The following is a 19,896-nucleotide window of genomic DNA, read 5'->3' as shown; positions in this document are numbered from 1 at the left end:
GATTCAAATGGAAATATTTCTTCAGTTTGTTGCCCATAAGGAAAGACAGGATGTTAAAAGATGAGTACAAAGTGTAGAAAAAATACTCCTTCACTTTGTGAGATCACAAACTCAACCAAATATGGCCAACTATGTGTAAGTTTATGAATACAAAGTCTATGGAAACTAGTCACCACAAATACCAATGCTAGGCAAGCAAAATATATGGACTGATTCTAAGTAGTAAAACATCAAACACATAGAAGGCATCCATAAGAGACAAGATTTAATGTGGTTCGGCATATAGCCTACATCCACGAGTCATGCTCCGATCAAACTTCCACAATAATAAACAAATTACAGTGATTTCTACTCAAGTATCAACATATATCACTTGAGCCAACATAATCAAAAAAAGAGAAGAAAGACAAGGGTTACCTCATGAGCATGAACAAGCCAACTCCAACATAAAATCTTCCAAACAACTTGTTGGAAGAAACTACACCCTTGAAAACACAAGCTTCAATGAGTATCAATGGACATAAAAGTAGGACACACAAGCTCTCCCCAAACCCTAGCCATCTTCCCTCACAAAGAGCTCTGATTTTCGTGCTTCTGTTTTTATACCCAGAAAAAACAGCACCCAGGCTTTAAAGTTGGGCTCAAAATGATTTAAGAGGTTCCATGGGCTTGGACCAAAAGAAAGGGCCCAAACCACATAACAATCTCCCCTCCAAGCCCATGAGGGAGGAGAACCAACTAATGACTCCTCACCGGGAGCCTAAAACCGCCAACTTGGCGCAAAGCTCAAACTTTTCTTTAGGAAGCACTTTGGTCATCATGTCAGAAAGATTCTTATCTGTGTGTATCTTCTCAAGCCGCACTTGTTGCTTCTCTACTACATCACGTAACCAATGATACCTCACATCTATATGCTTCGTACGAGAGTGATACGTAGCATTTTTACTCAAATCCATAGCACTCTGACTATCACAAAACACCACAAACTTGTCTTGCGATATCCCAAGCTCAAGAAGAAATCTCTTCATCCATAGCATTTCCTTGGTGGCTTCTGTAGCGGCAATATACTCTGCCTCTGTAGTGGACAATGCAACACATTTTTGAAGCTTTGACTGCCATAAAACAGCTCCCCTAGCAAATGTGAACAGATATCCTAAAGTGGACTTCCTGTGGTCTAAATCTCCTGCCATATCAGAATCTGTAAAACCCTTTAACACTGGTTTGTAGCCACCAAACCTCAAGCACAACTCAGAAGTACCCCTTAAGTACCTGAAAATCCATTTCACACCTTCCCAATGATCTCTGCCCGGATTTGAAAGAAACCTGCTAACCATACCAACTGCTTGGGCAATATCTGGTCGTGTGCACACCATAGCATACATAAGACTCCCCACAGCTGATGAATATGGAATGGCCTCCATGGATTTCCTTTCATCTTCAGTAGATGGACATGAGCATTTAGAAAGTTTAAAGTGACTAGCAAGAGGAGTGCCAACTGACTTAGCACTTGCCATGTTGAATTTTTGAAGCACTCGTTCAACATATTTCTCTTGTGACAACCACAATTTCTTTGCCTTCCTATCACGATAAATTTGCATGCCCAAAATTTGTTGTGCTGCACCTAAATCTTTCATATCAAAAGACTTAAATAAAGCTTCTTTTAACTTCACAATCATTTTTGCATCCTGACCCAAGATAAGCATATCATCTACATAGAGCAAGAGAATAATAAAGTTCCCACCACTAAACTTCTTGAAGTAAACACAATGATCTACATCTGTTCTTTTGTACCTATGATCGACCATGAATGAGTCGAACTTCTTGTACCACTGTCTTGGTGCTTGCTTAAGCCCATAAAGACTTTTCTTCAACTTGCAAACCAAGTGCTCTTTACCTTTCACCTCAAACCCCTCAGGTTGAGCCATGTAGATCTCTTTCTTTAAATCACCATGAAGAAATGCAGTTTTAACATCTAATTGCTCTAGCTCAAGGTCCAAACTAGCTGTCAAGCCCAAGGCAACTCTGATAGAACTTATTTTCACAACCGAAGAAAAAATCTCATCAAAGTCAATGCCTCTCTTCTGACCAAAGCCTTTAACAACCAACCGAGCTTTGTGTTTCACTAGCTTTCCATTGCCATCCTTTTTCAACTTGAACACCCATTTGTTCTTCAATGCTTTTCTGCCTCTAGAAAGCTCCACAAGTTGATAAGTGTCATTTTTCAGCAAAGAGTTCATCTCTTCTTGCATAGCTCTTATCCAACTAACCTTATCTTCATGAGACTGTGCTTCTTGAAAACTCTGCGGCTCCCCCTCACTAGTAAACATAATGTACTCTGAAGCAGGATACCTTGATGATGGTGTATGCTCTCTAGCAGATCTTCTGACCTGAGGTTCTGCACTTTCTTGTTGAGTAGACTGCTCCCCCTGCTCACTAACCACATCTTCAAGCATCTCATCATTACCCATACCCATTTTTGACATATCATTGCCACTAGTTTCCGGTACCTCATCTCTGCTAGATTTATATTGTACCTCTCCCCCATCTGCAGTATGATGCAAAGGTGTCGGAATAAGTACAAAATCGATAGCATCTTTTACCACATCCTTAGATTTCTCGGCCATTTCAGCATCTTCAAAGGTTTGACCTTCATGAAAGACCACATCTCTACTTCTGATAATTTTCCTCTTCACTGGATCCCATAATCTATATCCAAACTCTTCATTGCCATAACCAACAAAGATACAAGGAAGTGTCTTATCATCAAGCTTCAACCTTTGCTCCCTAGGTACATGTGCAAAGGCTTTGCACCCAAATACCTTCAAATGCGAATAGGAGACATCCTTTCCACTCCATATTCTCTCTAGAATATCAAAGCCCAAAGGAACTGAGGGGGATCTATTTATTAAGTAACAAGCAGTGAGAACGGCTTCACCCCAAAATGCCTTACGTAACTTAGCCATCTTTGGCATGCATCTGACTCTCTACAATGGTGCGGTTCATCCTCTCTGCCACCTCATTATGTTGCGGTGTACCTGGAATAGTTTTTTCATGCCTAATACCATGCCCAGAGCAGTAACTTCTGAACTCTTTTGATGTGTACTCTCCTCCGTTATCACTACGGAGACACTTCAATGATTTTTCTATCTCTCTTTCGACCATGACATGAAACTGTTGAAATAATTGAAGCACTTGATCTTTTGTCTTCAACAAATACACCCACACCTTCCTTGATGCATCATCAATAAATGTGACAAAATACCTATTGCCACCCAAAGACTCTACCTCAATGGGTCCACAAACATCAGAGTAAACCAACTCAAGAGGATTAGATTTCTTTGAAGAAGATCTAGCAAAAGAAACTCTATGTTGCTTACCAAAAAGACAATGATCACAAGGGTTTAGAGTTTTACCTTTGGCAAAGGGAATGAGAGACATCTTTGCTAAAATTTGCAATCCCTTCTCACTCATATGAGCCAACCTCTTGTGCCACAAGCTTGGAGACGACTCATCTTCGGTGACATACAAGTCATCTCTACAAACCTTCATATGTATCTTGTAAAGAGTGCAACAACGCTTTGCTTTAGCTACCACAAGTGACCCTTTAGTAAGCTTCCATCTTCCATCACCAAAGCAATTCACATAACCTTGCCTATCCAAAACATTCACGAAAATAAGATTAAGGCGCAAATCGGAAACATTGCGCACATCCTTCAAGGTCAAAGTACACCCGGCATTGGTTTGAATGCAAACATCACCAATTCCCACAATCTTCGAATAATTCTCATTGCCCATCTTCACATTTCCAAAGTCTCCTTCCTTGTATGAAGTAAAGAACTCCTTATAAGGAGTAGAATGGTAGGAAGCTCCAGTATCAACAACCCACTCAACTTCTTCACCAACATGCATATATTCATCCTCTTCATAAGAAAGAACTACTACTTTTTTACTTGAGCAAGTAGCCGTTGTATTCTTGTCATCTTCTTTCTTTTGTGTATTATTCTCTTTTTGTTGTGCTTTCCATGCATAGTAATTTCTTTTCATATGCCCCACTTTACCACAATGATAACATTTGCCTTTTTCACCAAACTTTCCTCTAGACTGAGATCTTCTCTTAAATTTACCGTGAGCTTTGTGTTCTCTACTCTTGCTTCTACCCCTGTTCTCCATGACAAGAGCTTGTGCATTATCTGTACCCGCTGACTTTCTTCTTGTTTCTTCATTGAACAAGCTACTAGTCACTTGACTCATTGACAATACACCACCCAGAGCAGAGTTACTAATTGTGACAACCAAGGTCTCCCAACTATCTGGAAAAGAACTCAAAAGCAACAAAGCTTGCAACTCATCTTCAAGCACCATTTTCATTGTACTCAATTGATTCACAACACTTTGAAATTCATTCAAGTGATCAGCAACGGGGCAACCCTCTTTAAACTTCATATTCACAAGCTTTCTGATTAAAAAGGCTTTGTTCCCAGCGGTCTTTTGCTCATATCTAGCCTCTAGCTTCTTCCATAACTCATGAGTATCGGTTTCATTAGACACATGATGAAAAACACTATCATCCAACCATTGCCTAATTGTCCCAATAGCATTTCTATGCAACTTTTGCCAAGCTTTATCATCCAAGTCTTTAGGCCTAGCCGTTTCATCCTCCATGGGCTCATACAAATCTTTGCAATAAAGAATGTCTTCCATTTTTGGTTTCCAATTCAACCAATTTGTGTTTGTAAGCTTAATCATGGTACTAGAAGAACCTTCCATCTCAAACTACACAAGTCAACCACAAGCCACACAACTTAGCTCTGATACCACTTGTAGGAAAAATACTCCTTCACTTTGTGAGATCACAAACTCAACCAAATATGGCCAACTATGTGTAAGTTTATGAATACAAAGTCTATGGAAGCTAGTCACCACAACTACCAATGCTAGGCAAGCAAAATGTATGGACTGATTCTAAGTGGCAAAACATCAAACACATAGAAGGCATATACAAGAGACACAAGATTTAATGTGGTTCGGCATATAGCCTACATCCACGGGTCATGCTCCGATCAAACTTTCACTATAATAAACAAATTACAGTGATTTCTACTCAAGTATCAAAATATATCACTTGAGCCAACACAATCCAAAAAAGAGGAGAAAGACAAGGGTTACCTCATGAGCATGAACAAGCCAACTCCAACATAAAATCTTCTAAACAACTTGTTGGAAGAAACTACACCCTTGAAAACACAAGCTTCAATGAGTATCAATGGACATAGGAGTAGGACACACAAGCTCTCCCCAAACCCTAGCCGTCTTCCCTCACAAAGAGCTCTGATTTTCGTGTTTCTGTTTTTATACCCAGAAAAAACAGCACCCAGGCTTTAAAGTTGGGCTTAAAATGACTTAAGGGGTTCCATAGGCTTGGACCAAAAGAAAGGGCCCAAACCACATAACACAAAGTACTAGCATCACTTTTGCAAAGGTTTTCTCTTAAATAAATCTCACATAAATAGTTCGAGATCTTCTAACACTATTTCTGGATTATTTAAACAAATCGCAGACAAACATCCAAGATCAATTGCTTCTTAATCATACTGAGCTCCAAACATGGGAAATCATACGGAAGAGGAATTGAATATTGGAAATCCTATTGATGCATATCCTTAAATATGCCGAAGATTTAAACTAAGAATTGAAGATACGTACCAAAACATAATGTTAATGTGGGTTGCACTTTGATCATTTGTACAAGTTCAAAAGAATGATCATTAATTCATAACAGCCATTATAATGGTTTTAGGTTGCCCCTGCTATATTACATATATAATAACAAGGGAAAAGATTATTGACATTATTACAAGTTACCAAGCATTATAATTGTCATTAATACATAGCCATTGTTTTCATTTCTATCTTTCTCTAAGCATGGTATTATTTCTTTTCAAAATTGAAATTTTTGCACCAATTCCTTTGCAGAAGAGATTGTGTGGCCTGAAAAATAATTTTTTTTATCGTTGTAATATATGGCCATTATTTTCATTTCTATCTTTATCTAAGCATATAACTCAAATTTTTGCATCAATTCCCATCCAAAAGAGATTGTGGCCTGAAAAATATTTTTTTTATGAGGAGAATAATCATTGACAGAATAATACTATTATGTTTCCATTTTTGTTCGTTATTGTCTATTATAATGCCATTACAACAACTGTTATCACAATGACTACCTTAATACAAAAGAATTTGAAATAGTATACATTGTGGCAAATAGTAATTGTCATAACTATTATAACATTCAACAACAATTTTGGTGGGGTTCTGTTATAATTGAATAGCACCTTATGGAAATTTTGATTAGCACAATAATTTAGTGCTTAGTATTTTTTATTAGTGTTTGGCATGTGCATTGCATGAGCTAGACTAATATAAGTTAGCATGTGCACAAATATATATAAAATAAAATAGTGCTAAATGATAGAAGATGTGAGATAGCCATAATAATTTCCGCAAAGCTTATTATTGCCCATCAAAAGAAAAGATGGGGAAAACATGATTTATAGTTATACCATTTTGATTGTCAACAATACATGGAAATCGATTAATCTAGATGAAACAAGCAAGCAGTGCTCCACAACACAAAATATGGCCTACTTACCACGATAACCAACATTTCTTTTTTTGAGAGAAAATCATGATCAACATGTTAAGACACTAAAAAATATATATAATTCCAACAACAAATGACAAGACAATAAATCGAACAACAAATTTCCTCAGAAAAAAATAATGAACAACAACCAAAACAAGGACTCGAGTTTCCATTTCCACCATTAAAGATGGAGTGTGAGGTCAATCTTTCTTTCCTTGTTATCTCTGCCATCTTTGACCTTATTGCCATCTTGTTGAAGGTTTTGGTTTATGTTTGTCGAGGATGATGGTTCTGCCTTGCTTGCTTGCATTGTATTAGGCCTTATCTCTGAACATGCATTAAGCTGAAGGCGATAGTTTCTTTTCCAGTTCAGAAACTTCAAATGCTCTTCATTTATTAGCATTGCTCTATCATTAGAAGAACCATTAAAAGAATACTCCGAAGAGAACCTTTGTCCATGACTTGTTGCTCCATGAGTACTGTAGAGGTATTTTGCGATATGAAAAGGATGATAATTTGTAGGTGCAGGCGTAGTGTGATATGGCGAGTATAATGGAAGGCACAAGTTTCCTTGACGAGTATTGTGTAACAAAGTTGTCGGCATTGAAACAAATGGATTTTGTATACCATGAATTTCAATCTCCTGTTTGGTCTTTTTAGCAATCTCTCGCTCGTTTCTATGGCCATTCTGATGGCCACCAAGAGCTTGTGAGCTTGTGAAAGCTTTGTCACAGTATTGGCACATGAAAAGTTTTCTTCTTGCTCCTTTCATTTCTACTAATTCTGTTGATTTGCCTTTCATTTCTTGATTGGCCATTCTCCTAAACAATTAAACCTAAATCACGAGCAGAAAAAAGTGTCATGTTCTTCCAAAATTATGTTATGTGGTTTAACCTTGTAAAAGTGCAAACAAGAACTTGAATATTAGAAGAGAGGATCTAGTAACATTGAGATAACTAGAAGAGCAAAAGAGCAAGGGGATAATAAAGAAGTATGGAAAAAATATTAGCAAAGAGAAGATCATGATACAAATTTCTTAAGAAGAATAAGGTATATTAAAATTTTAAAAAATGAAACACTAAAAAGAGAGGAGAAGGAAGATAGAAAACTTACCGCTAGAGGAGGGAGATCAGAACAAGAGTAAAGAATAATGGCCGTAAGTTAGATGTTGTTATGCACAGGAATGATCTTGTTTTATAGATAGGGGTGATCTTTCTTTGGAAATAATAAATTCTTAATTTCTAATAAGTGACCTCTTTTGTTACATGCACATCAATCTTGAAAAGACAACTGATTTTGAAAAGATTTTGCAATTGAAGGTGTATATCTTTGGAAATTATGGGTTTATGACAACTTTTCTTCCCTTAAGCTCTTGGTTCCTCCCCCGTTTACTCTTCTTGAGCAAATATGCTATTAACTTCTTTCTGATCTCTTATATGAGACACCGAACTCGGAAATACATTGAACCAAAAAAATATATCTATAAAAAATTAATAACTTACTATTAGAAGTAGAAATGCTTACAAGATGATCATTATAAAAATTTGCTTCATGAAAACTAGTGCTTGCCTGAAATTGCTTTTCCAGTCATTTCAATATTTGGAATGTACACATGGAAAATTATAGAAGAAATGGTTGTTTATTAATAAAGTAAAACATTTATGGGAGCATAACATTAATAGGTTTAGCCTTGGTAATGTATACTTGTTATTCATGTATTATAAAATTTCAAGTTATAAAATTTCTAGTACAAACGATAAATTTTTAGACATGATGGCCGATCTTATTATACAATATTATATTATTTTTTTCATTGAGCTAAAAAGTGCATTCTTTAATTTGGCTAATTATTTCATGTTAAATGAATTTTATGTGTTTTTTTCTAATACATGGTGAAATTTTATGGTCAATCTCTTGATCCAATGATCTACTAGGTTTAAGCCTTTTCATATTGTTATATTTTCACCAACAATTCATATAATACTCCATCTTTTTGACAGTTGAAATTAAAGGCAAAACAATGTTTGAGGACGTGGTAAACATGCGATCTTGATCATTTTTATTTAATCTAATACATATTAACAAATATGATATCAATTGTGATGATTTCAACAATTTAGGAGATTCATATATATATGTATATGTATGTATGTATTCTTGTGCCAACTTGTACCATGAGTTATATAAATTAAAAGATTGATGCTATCTATTAACACATAAAAAATGCCATAGTTAGTTTCCTTCTTCTATATTCTATGAGTTGAGCAAAGAGGATCAAGCACAAGGAAATGATTCATTTCTTGAGCCAAAGATCGTAGTTCTTGAATGAGCAATTAAAAAGATTTTGGGGCATCCTCGGGGTTAGGTACGGTTCCTCTAATGATCGTAGCAACAAATACTTTTTAACGAGCTCTAATATAAAAAGATTTATAAGTAAGCATCTCTTGTAAAATATGTGCAAGACCAAATTCCTCTAGAGCCCCAACTTTCATTTCTCCTACTCATTATCCACCTTGCTTGGCCCTTCCTCTAAGGGAGAAAACACCCTGCCTTGATGCTCATTTGGTAGTTTAACTGAAAACTCTATTAGATAATTGTATTTTGAATACCATATATAGTAGCATCGAGAACCACAGGTTAGTTGCTCTTTATAGAAGTTATTAGTCCAGTCTCATATGACGAAAAGGCTTTTAGGTCAGCACATTTAGTGTACCTAGTCTTTCACCTTGTGGAATTTCATCAAGCTATTCACCTACCCCTCTTACTTCTGATGCCATCAGCAGATATAGACTTAGCTTATAGCGAACATCAATGCCCTCTAGCTCATAATACTAGTAATACTCCTATTTATTCCTCTTCTACTTTAGAAAGAAGGTTAGCCCTAGCTAAAGCTTAGCAGAATTGATTTCTCACTGAAAAAAGGGGATAGTCATCAACTTCTAGTTCGGAATTCTTGAAAATCAGATTCGCATTCTTGAAAATTAACACTTTTCCAAATCTAAAAAAATGGACAAGATTCTAGGATTATTCTTTGGTACAAATACTTTTACGCATACTTAAAATGCTAAAAATTTATATATTCTCTTAGTTTGCATAGATATTAAAAAGATAGTTTCCATAATAAAAAAAATATTGCTCGTTAAAAAATAACGATCGTCCGAAATCATTGGTTCTAGTTAAAATGGAAATAATGGTTATCGTTTATCTAATTCAATCCTAAGATAAATTTTTGTTGGAACTAAACAATAGTTGGGAATAATTATTTAATTTGTTGTCTTGTAGTTTTTCATGGGATCTAGATGGGTTCCATATTTAACTATGTTTTTCTCTGGATAAAGATAATCTCTATCAAGTTAAGAAAAAGAAAACTACTAATAATTAATAATGCCGAACCATGTAATCAAAAGTGATGTGTGGATTAATGCAGGAAGAAGTGTAGAGGATCTTTTTTTTTTCTTTATTTGAGAGAGTAGGATTTTCTTTAACCTAAAATAAATTAGACAGCTTAGTATTCTTGTGTGAAATTACTCGATCAATCAACTAAAATCAATTCCTTTTTTGGAAAAGGTCGATCAATATTTATGTTTTTTTTTTTCCATCGCAATGATTCTTCTAGATATTGTCTTCTGACAACCTTCCATGGAGACTATGGCAACAGAAGGAATGGTATGAGTGTGAGATCGGGTGGACTATTACCTGAATTGGAGAGGAAGGGTGGCTAGAAAGAGTAGTGTGCAAGCATGGCTCACTTCACTTTTCGATGCTTGGCTCATAATTGTCAAAATCTATTGAAAAATGAAAGAGGAGGCAGTAGATGTGTATCGGCCAGCAATGCATAGGAAGCTTTAGTTGGTTCAAATATAGCCCTTCGATACTACCACCTTCCTAACTTTATCGGATCATGAGATATACTTAGGAAGATGGTGGATACATGGTTTTGAGGTGAATCATGTATCCAAGAGAACAAGTGCTATGAAAAGTTTGCTATGCCATGCAGTATAAGGGACTAATGCAACTCATGAGAATCAATACATGGGAATAGTTAAATGCTAAGTTGAAAAGACTATAATATATGAGCTCATGAAACATTTTATGTGCACTAGCAATTGCACAAAAGCATTATCCCACAAATGAGTAGGCCTTGCTATTTGACTATAGTTTTCCTTTCAAGAGATATTAATCTCTATTATTTTAAAAGTTAATTATTAACAATCTAAATTTTAGCCATACTTTTCATGAGAATAGTTTGATTGTATCTAGATAATACTATACAGAATGCATATATTAATATATATAATTTTCAAATTAGAATTCAACAAAACACTATGTATAACAATCTCAAAGTATTAACTTGGGATAATTTCTTAAAAAATTAACCTACCAATATTTATAATTATAGTTATAAACCATCTAGAAAAAGGAAAAAAAACTGAGACTAAAAATACTTTTATTTATAGGTAGAGCAAAATTTATTAACTAAATACAATGGCATTCTTCATTTAGGAATAGACAAATAACATATATACATACATACATACATACATATATATATATATATATATATATATATATATATATATATATATATATATATATATATACATATATATATATATATATATCCACTTAATACATGTAGCACAGACTAAACAATGTAGAGTCTAATGCACTTTAGAACGTTAGAGAAATGGGGGGGTTTAACATGAAAAGCCATGATATATACATGTTGGAGCCCAACATGACCCAAAAACTTAGCAATTAGATTTTGAGCCCGATCATATATATATATATATATCAATTCTTGTTTATCACATTATTTTATTATGTTTGGAACTGATCCTCACAGGTGATCTTCAACAAGTTCCTCCTTCACGTCTAAGCCTATTCAACTCCTTCAAGTTTGGTCCATTACTTCATAATCAAATTCCAACCTTGCAACTCTTCCAAGTGCACCATGCCCGTTACTCTTCAAGCGCCCCATATATCGATCATTGCCCCGGTACAGCAGCCCTACTCTTTTAAGAGTCATGTTTCACCATTGCAACTCCAACCTAAGGAGCATTTAGCTCTCCAAGAGCCATGTTTCACTATTACAAGAGTTTGCTCTTCTAGAAACGGTGCTCGGACCGGTGTTCCAACCCAATATGTTGCTTCATCAGAATCCCCCCTTGCTAAATACTAGAGAGTTGTCCACAATGTTTAGCCATTAGCTCTGATTCCACTTGTTAGGGGAGATGGAGTCGAACGCCAAATTCCTTGATGATGAAGTCCAATCATGTATATCAAAACATATTTATTCCGTTTGGGACTAATCCTCAAACTTGATCTTCAGCAAGAATTTAACTTCATATACAAATTAAAAACAAAAATCATTAAAGAGTATAGTGTTGAGGATCGTGTCCAGAATTATCCCACAGAGAGTAAATGGTGTAAGGGAGAAGGGATGATATAGATATTCGAGATCAAAATTTAATGATTTAAGCTTTTAAGTTGAGTTGGGTTGCAACATGCATGTCAAGTGCTTCTGATATTAGGATTCCTGTCTCCTCCAACCAGTGGTACCTGAATTGAGGGTTAAAAATCTTTGGCCAATTCCTGAGCTGTCAAGGCACTAGAATAATTGCCTCTTGTAAAAAAAGTAGTAGCATGTGGTCAATTCCTAAGCCATGGGGTGGAGCTTCATGCAGCCTGAAAGAGTATCTCTTATGCGAGGAGTGTACTTGGTGCAGACAGTGGATGCCTCGAGGGGGACTCCTCTACGGTAATCGATTGGATATGACGAGTGGATCGGTATGAGGATAGCCACCCGTTGCTTCGTGAGACCCGCAAACTAGTCAGGAAATTGGGCTCCTTCTAGACAGTACATGTGTATCGAAAAGCGAACAGAGTTGCAGACTAGATTGCCTCCTTTGTTGCGCGGCATTTCGGAGAGTTCATCTGGACGAGTGCAGCAGATATACCTTTTTTCTTATATTACCAAAAAAAAAGAGAAAAGCACTAGAATATATAATTGGCTATTGTAAAAGAATGGTAGCATGTGCATGGTTTGCTGAAGTGCAATCATGGAGGTCATGGTGTGCCAAATGGATGGGTCTTGGAGTGGAGTATTGCATGTAGATTATGTTTAGTCTCATACTGAATAATCGTATCTTCGGTTGGAGATTGTTGAGGTTCACATGAGAGGTTCGGTCCCTGCATAGACCGAGATAGAAGGGTCAGTGTAGATGATTGGACTAAAATCCTAATAACTTATTATGGGATCCGTAGTAGGCGAGAAAATCACCTGTTTGATCGAGTATGGTACTAATCGATCTTTACCTGTCATTATTATGTGTGCTTCTGGAGGAGCACGCATGCAAGAAGGAAATCTTTTAGGTTGAGTTGGGTTCCAACAGGTATATATGTCAACTCTTTCTTGTATCAGAACTCCTCAGCTCGTAAATAGATAATCCATGAGAAACTGTTTGTCATCTAGTTTCATCTTTCTAGCACTTCTAACAATAACATAAAGCTGAAACCAATTGAAACGATAATATAAACGGGACTGACTTATGAATAGTTACTAAATGATGTGTAAAAAGAAATATACAAAAACGTTTTGATCAATAATTCAATTTAAAAAAAAATCACCCATACTTTTATCTTGTTGCTAGTTGGTTTGGACTTCGAACTGTTGCCAATGGTGCGTCTTTCTTTATTCTCTGCACGCTAACATATGTAAAATCCCTCATTTCTTCATTCACTTGGAACTGTTCCAAACTTTATCCTCAATTCTCAGAACAACCCAATGGTCATGGAAATGGAGTTCCATTCCTTCTAATAGTATATAATCTTATTTATTAGCAACTCAGATGTACTAAAATGTGACGACAGATATTCTTCATAACACCAAAGCCAAGACCTTTGCTGACTAGCTAGTTGTATCCTATTTGGATTCTTTGCTGTGTATAATTTGCACCGCAGAGTAATATATAGCACTTAATAGCTACCATATCATCCGATCACGAAGACGGATGGCCACCAAATTGGATAGCTCTATATGAATACACAACACTCGCTGTTGATAGCCATCTGTCTCTTGGTAGCAGCTATCGAGAAGTACAATACTTTATAGTGCAAAATACGTACATCTTGCTTAAAATACTTTAAGCACGTAAGCAGGCAAGCTTAGTTTACGTGATTGCAACCAAGTATCCGTTTAAATCACATCTTGCTATCTCTTGCTAAACAAGGTCATTATCCACTGGACTCCTGGAGGCATGAAAGAGAAACGACCAGCTAACTTCCTACTCAAACTGATGGTGAAGTTCTTCAGATTTAGAACTGAGCAGCATTAAGGTGTTGCACTTGCATGTATAGCCAATCAAGTGATCGAATCCAATAAGCTGAACTACTCTTGCGTGCCACACAGGACTCAAACAATTAGTAAGGACTCATGCCACCCAAAAACAAAAAATCAAGATCGAGAAGTTCGAACAATTATAGCACAGATTAATGCAAGTCCCCTCCCCATCGGTTGTTTTGATGCACTAAAATGATCGCATTGTGATCGACCAGAACTCATGCAACGAAAACATAAAAGTGGGAAATATACGGAGCAACATGTCATCTTCTGGGCATGGATCATTTGCGGAGCTGTGCCCACTCATATATAGCTTATACTTCACAGAATATCGATGCTGATGGTCGTTTTGCCTTCTAAACACTATCGTGCAAGAAGGCTGGGCCAGCCTAAACCTGAATACATGGAGGAATGTGGAAGTTTTGGAAGGCAACCCAGTGTATCTAACGAGAAGACTATGTTGTCTACGTACGGAGTAGCTACCTATAAGATATTGAAAAGCCTGACATGGTACAGATTCATCTGAAACAAAATGTATCCATCCATGTTGATTACTGTAAGTAAGTTTAAACTCAGACTACATTTGCATGGCATTTTGAGTAGCCCAAAATGAAAATGTTCGTACAATTTGTTAGTAGAAAGAAAGAAAGTACAAAGTTGAGTGGTGCTTGTAATTACTTTGGAAAGGTTTTAAACAAACAATGCATCGATCCCATTCAAGATTTTCTAATACCACTTTTTGGAAGTTTTTTCGTTTAAACAAATTACATACAAATATTCAAGATCTTCCATATTGTTTATCTTATTGAGCTCTGAACATGGAGAATAATATTTAGAAGAGGAACAGAGAGATCTAAGGTCTATATTACTATAAGATTCGAAATCTCAGAGGTGCATATCCATAAATATGTGGGAAGCGTTAAAATAGGAAATGAAGTATTAGTAAAACATAATGTTAATGTGAGTTGGACAGTATTAATTTTGGTGCATAACATTTCTTTTAGATTATGGTTCGTGAAATGTATGAAGAGGACTGTATAAATCCATATAATTATTCAACGAATAACTTCGTATCTATAGTAGTTTTTAACACATGCAATGCACTTGATGATTGATATATAACTCTTCAGAAATAAGTTGCTTACAGAAAAACCCTGACGAAATTTACTTTCTTATAAAACTACATAATTGCCATTGCATGGGGGACGCATGTACATGCACATACGGAAAAGAAAAGCATGCTGAATAATAGCAGATATACAATAGCTATAATAGTTTACACAGATTAGTGTTATCTACCAAACGTTAGGAAAAAACTTGTTTAACACCTAATACGATTTTCATCATTTAAAATGCATTGAAATCAATTAATCCGGACAACATAGAAAGAGCAAAAGTCGTAAAACGACTCCTAGGATAAAAGACATCATGCGCCACATACCAACACAAGACACTACAATGGCGTAAAAGATAATAAATAAAGAACAACAAGAAGACCTAGAACTTTAGTCTTCAACTCTGCCATCATAGATGGAGTGTGAGGTCAATTTCACTCTCCTTATCATTCTTGTCATCTTTGATCCCATTTTCATTTTGTTGAAAGCCTTGGTTTACATTTGTGGAGGATGATGGCCCTGCCATGGTTTCTTCTCGTATTACATTAGCTCCCATCCTTGAAGGTGTGCCATGTTGAAGATGATAGTTTTTTTGCCAGTTCAGAAACCTCATATGGCCTTCATCTGTTGGCATCTCTCCATGGTAAAATTTTTTGAAAGAGTACTCAGGATCCGGCACCGCTCCATGGGAATTGTAGAAGAAATTTGGCATATGGTATGGGTGATGACACGTAGATGCAGGCATAATGTGAGATGGTGAATATAATGGTAGATGCATATTATTTTGAAGAGGGTTATATGAAAATGTTCCACTCTGCATACCGAAAAGATCAACCTTTCGTTTGGCTCTTTTGGCAGCCTCTCTTTCTTTTTTGTGACAATTCTGATGGCCGCCAAGAGCATGCGAGCTAGAAAAAGCTTTATCGCAGAATTGGCATGAGAAAAGCTGTCCCTTTTCTTCTTTCTTCTCCAGTTGTTCTATTGATATGCCTTTCAATTCCTTGTTGGCCATTTTGGTGAAAACAAATTAAACTAGGACAGCAAAAAAAAAATCATGTCAAGATATTTCAAAATAATCCTATATAGTACGATCTTGTAAAAACTACAAATATAAAACTGGAATAGCAAAAAAGAAAATCTGATGGGATTATTATGAAAAAAGAATATTTTCAAAAGAGATATAAGAGTGACAGAGAATGAAACAACATTTAAAAATAGCAGCAAATAAAAAGAATGAAACAGATTTATTAAGAGATATAGATAAATACAAACTATTAGAAAAATAATATAGAATGATAGATAAAAGAAGATAGAAAACTTACTATGAGAGGGATAGAGAATGGAAGAGGAATGAAGAACAATGACCTCGAAGTTAGATTTGTTATGCGTGAGAATAATCCCCTTTTGTAGATGGTGATGATCTATATTTGGAAACCGCAAATCTTAGATTTCAAATGAATGGCCTCTTCTCTTAATTACATGCACATCAATCTTAAAAAGATGTATAAGTTTTAAAAGAAGATTTTGCAATGCGACAAAATAAATCTTGGAAAATTATAGGATTAATCTTTGACAACTTTTCTTTCCTTACGTTGTTGATTCTTCACCCTTGTACTCTTCTTAAATAGATGTGTTATTAATTTCTTCCTAATCTCTCATATAAGACATCGAACTAGATAATATGTATACAAGAAACTAATAATTTGGCATAAGAAGTTGATGCACTCAATATTTATTTCTTCAAATTATTTGAATATTTGAAGCATATACTATATAGAATGACATAATAAATAGTTGTCGATTATCATATCAAAGCAAAAAATCTATGGCAATATAGCTTTAATCAGTAATGTATAACTTTTATTCGTTATTATTGTTCTTGATTAGCAGACATGCCATAGAATTTTAATATCAATACTAACTTTTAGATAAAATTGTATGCTTATCTTGTAGGATTATATTGTTATCACATGGAGCCAAAATAAATGCATAATTTTGTTTGACTAATTGTATTACGTTAATAGCATATAACCATTAATAATTTATTTAGTATTTGATACTTTTTATAGTTAAAATTACATGTATAAAAATATTTAAGAATATAGGCAATATAAATCTGGATCTTCTTTAATTAAATGTAATATATAATAGTACGTACGTATGGAATTAATTTTGATGATTTTAAGATTTTAAGTGACTCACTAGTTGAGCTATATTCTTATACTAAAATGTATGATAAGTTTATGTGAATAAAAAATGATCACCATCTAGTCAATATATAAAATAAATTATTATTTTTATTATTTTTAAATTTTATAAAGAATAATTTTCATTACATTGATATTTAAAAAATCATACAATACAATAGCATTATTTCTTTCCAAAATTAGAATAATATTAATATTTATAAATTTTAATTCAGAGTTTTGTTAGAATTAAATAATAGATGTTAGCAATTGTTACTAGCTTGTTATCATGTAATTATATGTAAGATTTAGATAAAATCCAGATTTATTTTGTATTTTATCTCTTGATAAAGATAATTACTTTCAAATAAAAGAGATTAGAGAATGAATGGACATAATAAAAAATATTTTTTGTTATTTGGCTTTAATATCTCCAATTATTTCAATATTTGGAGCATATAGAATGGAGAACAAAAGAATAAATAATTGTCGATCATTTAATCAAGATAAAATTTCATAATTTTTTTTGTAAGTTTAATATTGATAATGCATATCTTTTTATTCATTTCTATCATACAAGATAAATAGATGTGTTATAAAATTTTGAGCATCACTATTGTTTTAAATAGGATTATATAATTATCATATAATATTATGTTGCACTACTAGAGTAGCCAAATGTATTATTTAGTTTGATTAGTTTTGTTATGATAAATGGAATCAATTTGGACCTTTGATACATGCGTAGGTCATATAAGAATTCTTCATCTAGTGATCTTGCATATTGTCTATAGTTATAGTCAATTACAATTAATTAATATTCAATCATGTTCATACTTAAAATCTAAAAAGAAAAATATTTAGGATATAAGCAACATAAATTTTGTTTCTTTATATTTAACATGATGTATATTTATAAATACAATTCCAATTGAGAGGATTTTTATGCTTCAACGAATTGAATACTTTTTACAAAAAAAATTGTGCATAATGAGTTATGTAAGTTAAAAAATCATCCACATCAATTCAACGAATAAGAATATCATTTTCAAAATTTTTATATTTGTATAGGGTATTCAAAAAAATTGTGACACAAATTTTTTTAAAAAAATATATAATCCAAAATATTATTTATTTTTAAAACAAATATATATAAATAGTGTTATTTTTTCAATTTAGTTAGAAGCTAGGTTTTGTAAGAATTGAATTATAATTGTTACCAATTTTTAGCAATTTGTTGCTATATAGTGATATATAAAAATTTAATCAACCCAAATTTTGATTGCAGTTTACCTCTACGAAAAATAGATAGAAGAATAGAAAATGAAGATTTCTTAGATGTAAAAATATAATAATTTTCTTTTCTTGTAGTTATTATTTTGTTTTGTAGGAAGAAAAGAAAGTTCCTCTCTACACTCCTAAAAAATATTGATTTACACTATTTTGATAATTAATATTTATAAATTAACAAAAAAATTTTGTTATCACCATTAAATAATTAAATATTTTTTTAGTTAATAAGAGTGATAAATAATGGTTGATATACTAAGATAACAACTATAATACAATGATTATGTAAAAAAATCAATTATGTAAATATATAACTTAACTAACTTAATTACCAACTCATATGTTAGAATAATTTGATTGAATCTTGTTTATGCAATAAAATAAGCTTATAATAAACCTTTTTGAATTACAAGACATCAATATGTTTATAATAATAGTTTGAAAGGTGTTATTTTATGGATACCAATAGATACAAAAAAAATAGAAAGAAAAATTCTATTTTTTTAATTTTAAATCAGCAAAATATGATTTATAAGAAAACATTTAGTGCGGGAATAATAGGTGACTATAATATAGGTATGATTTGTACGTTGAGGAGACAATCACCAATTGAAAGTATAATAAATCTAGAAACACAATTCATATACAATAAAAAAAATATTTTTCAAGGATAGATTGTAAAGAGTATCTATATTATCTTGGAGAAAAAAGAAGAAGAAAGACAATTATGAGTAGCCAATTGATATTCACTAGTTAATAATAATGTAATATCCAAAACTTTAGGTATAAAAAAATACTTATCAACAATTAATGCATAACAAGAAGTATATATGGGATAACATTTTTATTAAGGATTAACTGTAACAGATACAAATGATACCTATATATTACTACTTTAGGTTTGAGATCATTTTTTAAAAGGACTAATCATTTGAATACTATGGAATGCTATATGTATTGCATAGGCATCTAAATCCAGCAAGAGATCAATAATTAGTTTGAAACGTCTAATAAAAATGTATGTTGGTTGTTGAAAATCGTTGAATATCATTTTCTCATATATAATCATGGAAATTCCATTACTTAGACTGAATAACAACAACTTTGTGTAAATATTAATTAGAGATTAGTAGCAACTGGTAACATGCAATGTATTTCAAAAATGAATTAACAATAAAAGCTTGGAAATTGAAAGATAAGAAAGACAAAACATAAAAATTAGAGAAAGAGCATCAATATTTTTATTTTCATTTATTTTTTTAAAAAAAAGATCCAATAGGTTGGGATGTGGATGAGAGATAGGTAGTGATTTTTTAA

The 19,896-nt window shown here is 33.6% G+C and overlaps 1 protein-coding gene across 1 annotated transcript; it reads right to left on the bottom strand.

The window, feature by feature from the left end:
• Window positions 1-6,827: 6,827 nt before the first annotated feature.
• LOC120111754 (uncharacterized) lies at window positions 6,828-7,463 on the bottom strand. The gene has a single exon (XM_039129644.1). It carries the CDS (start codon window positions 7,461-7,463, stop codon window positions 6,828-6,830), a length of 636 nt encoding a protein of 211 aa, XP_038985572.1.
• Between the last annotated feature and the right edge of the window lie 12,433 nt (window positions 7,464-19,896).

The sequence above is a fragment of the Phoenix dactylifera genome, chromosome 5 (assembly GCF_051530095.1).
Source record: "Phoenix dactylifera cultivar Ajwa chromosome 5, Ajwa_hap1_PhDact_Kaust_v1.1, whole genome shotgun sequence".
NCBI classification, from domain to species: domain Eukaryota; kingdom Viridiplantae; phylum Streptophyta; class Magnoliopsida; order Arecales; family Arecaceae; genus Phoenix; species Phoenix dactylifera.
Note: the sequence above shows the minus strand (reverse complement) of the source record. Positions and strands in the feature narration are given on the sequence as shown.

Excerpts from the sequence above, each read along its gene's own strand:
- LOC120111754 (XM_039129644.1), bottom strand. The coding sequence starts at position 7,463 with ATGGCCAATCAAGAAATGAAAGGCAAATCAACAGAATTAGTAGAAATG.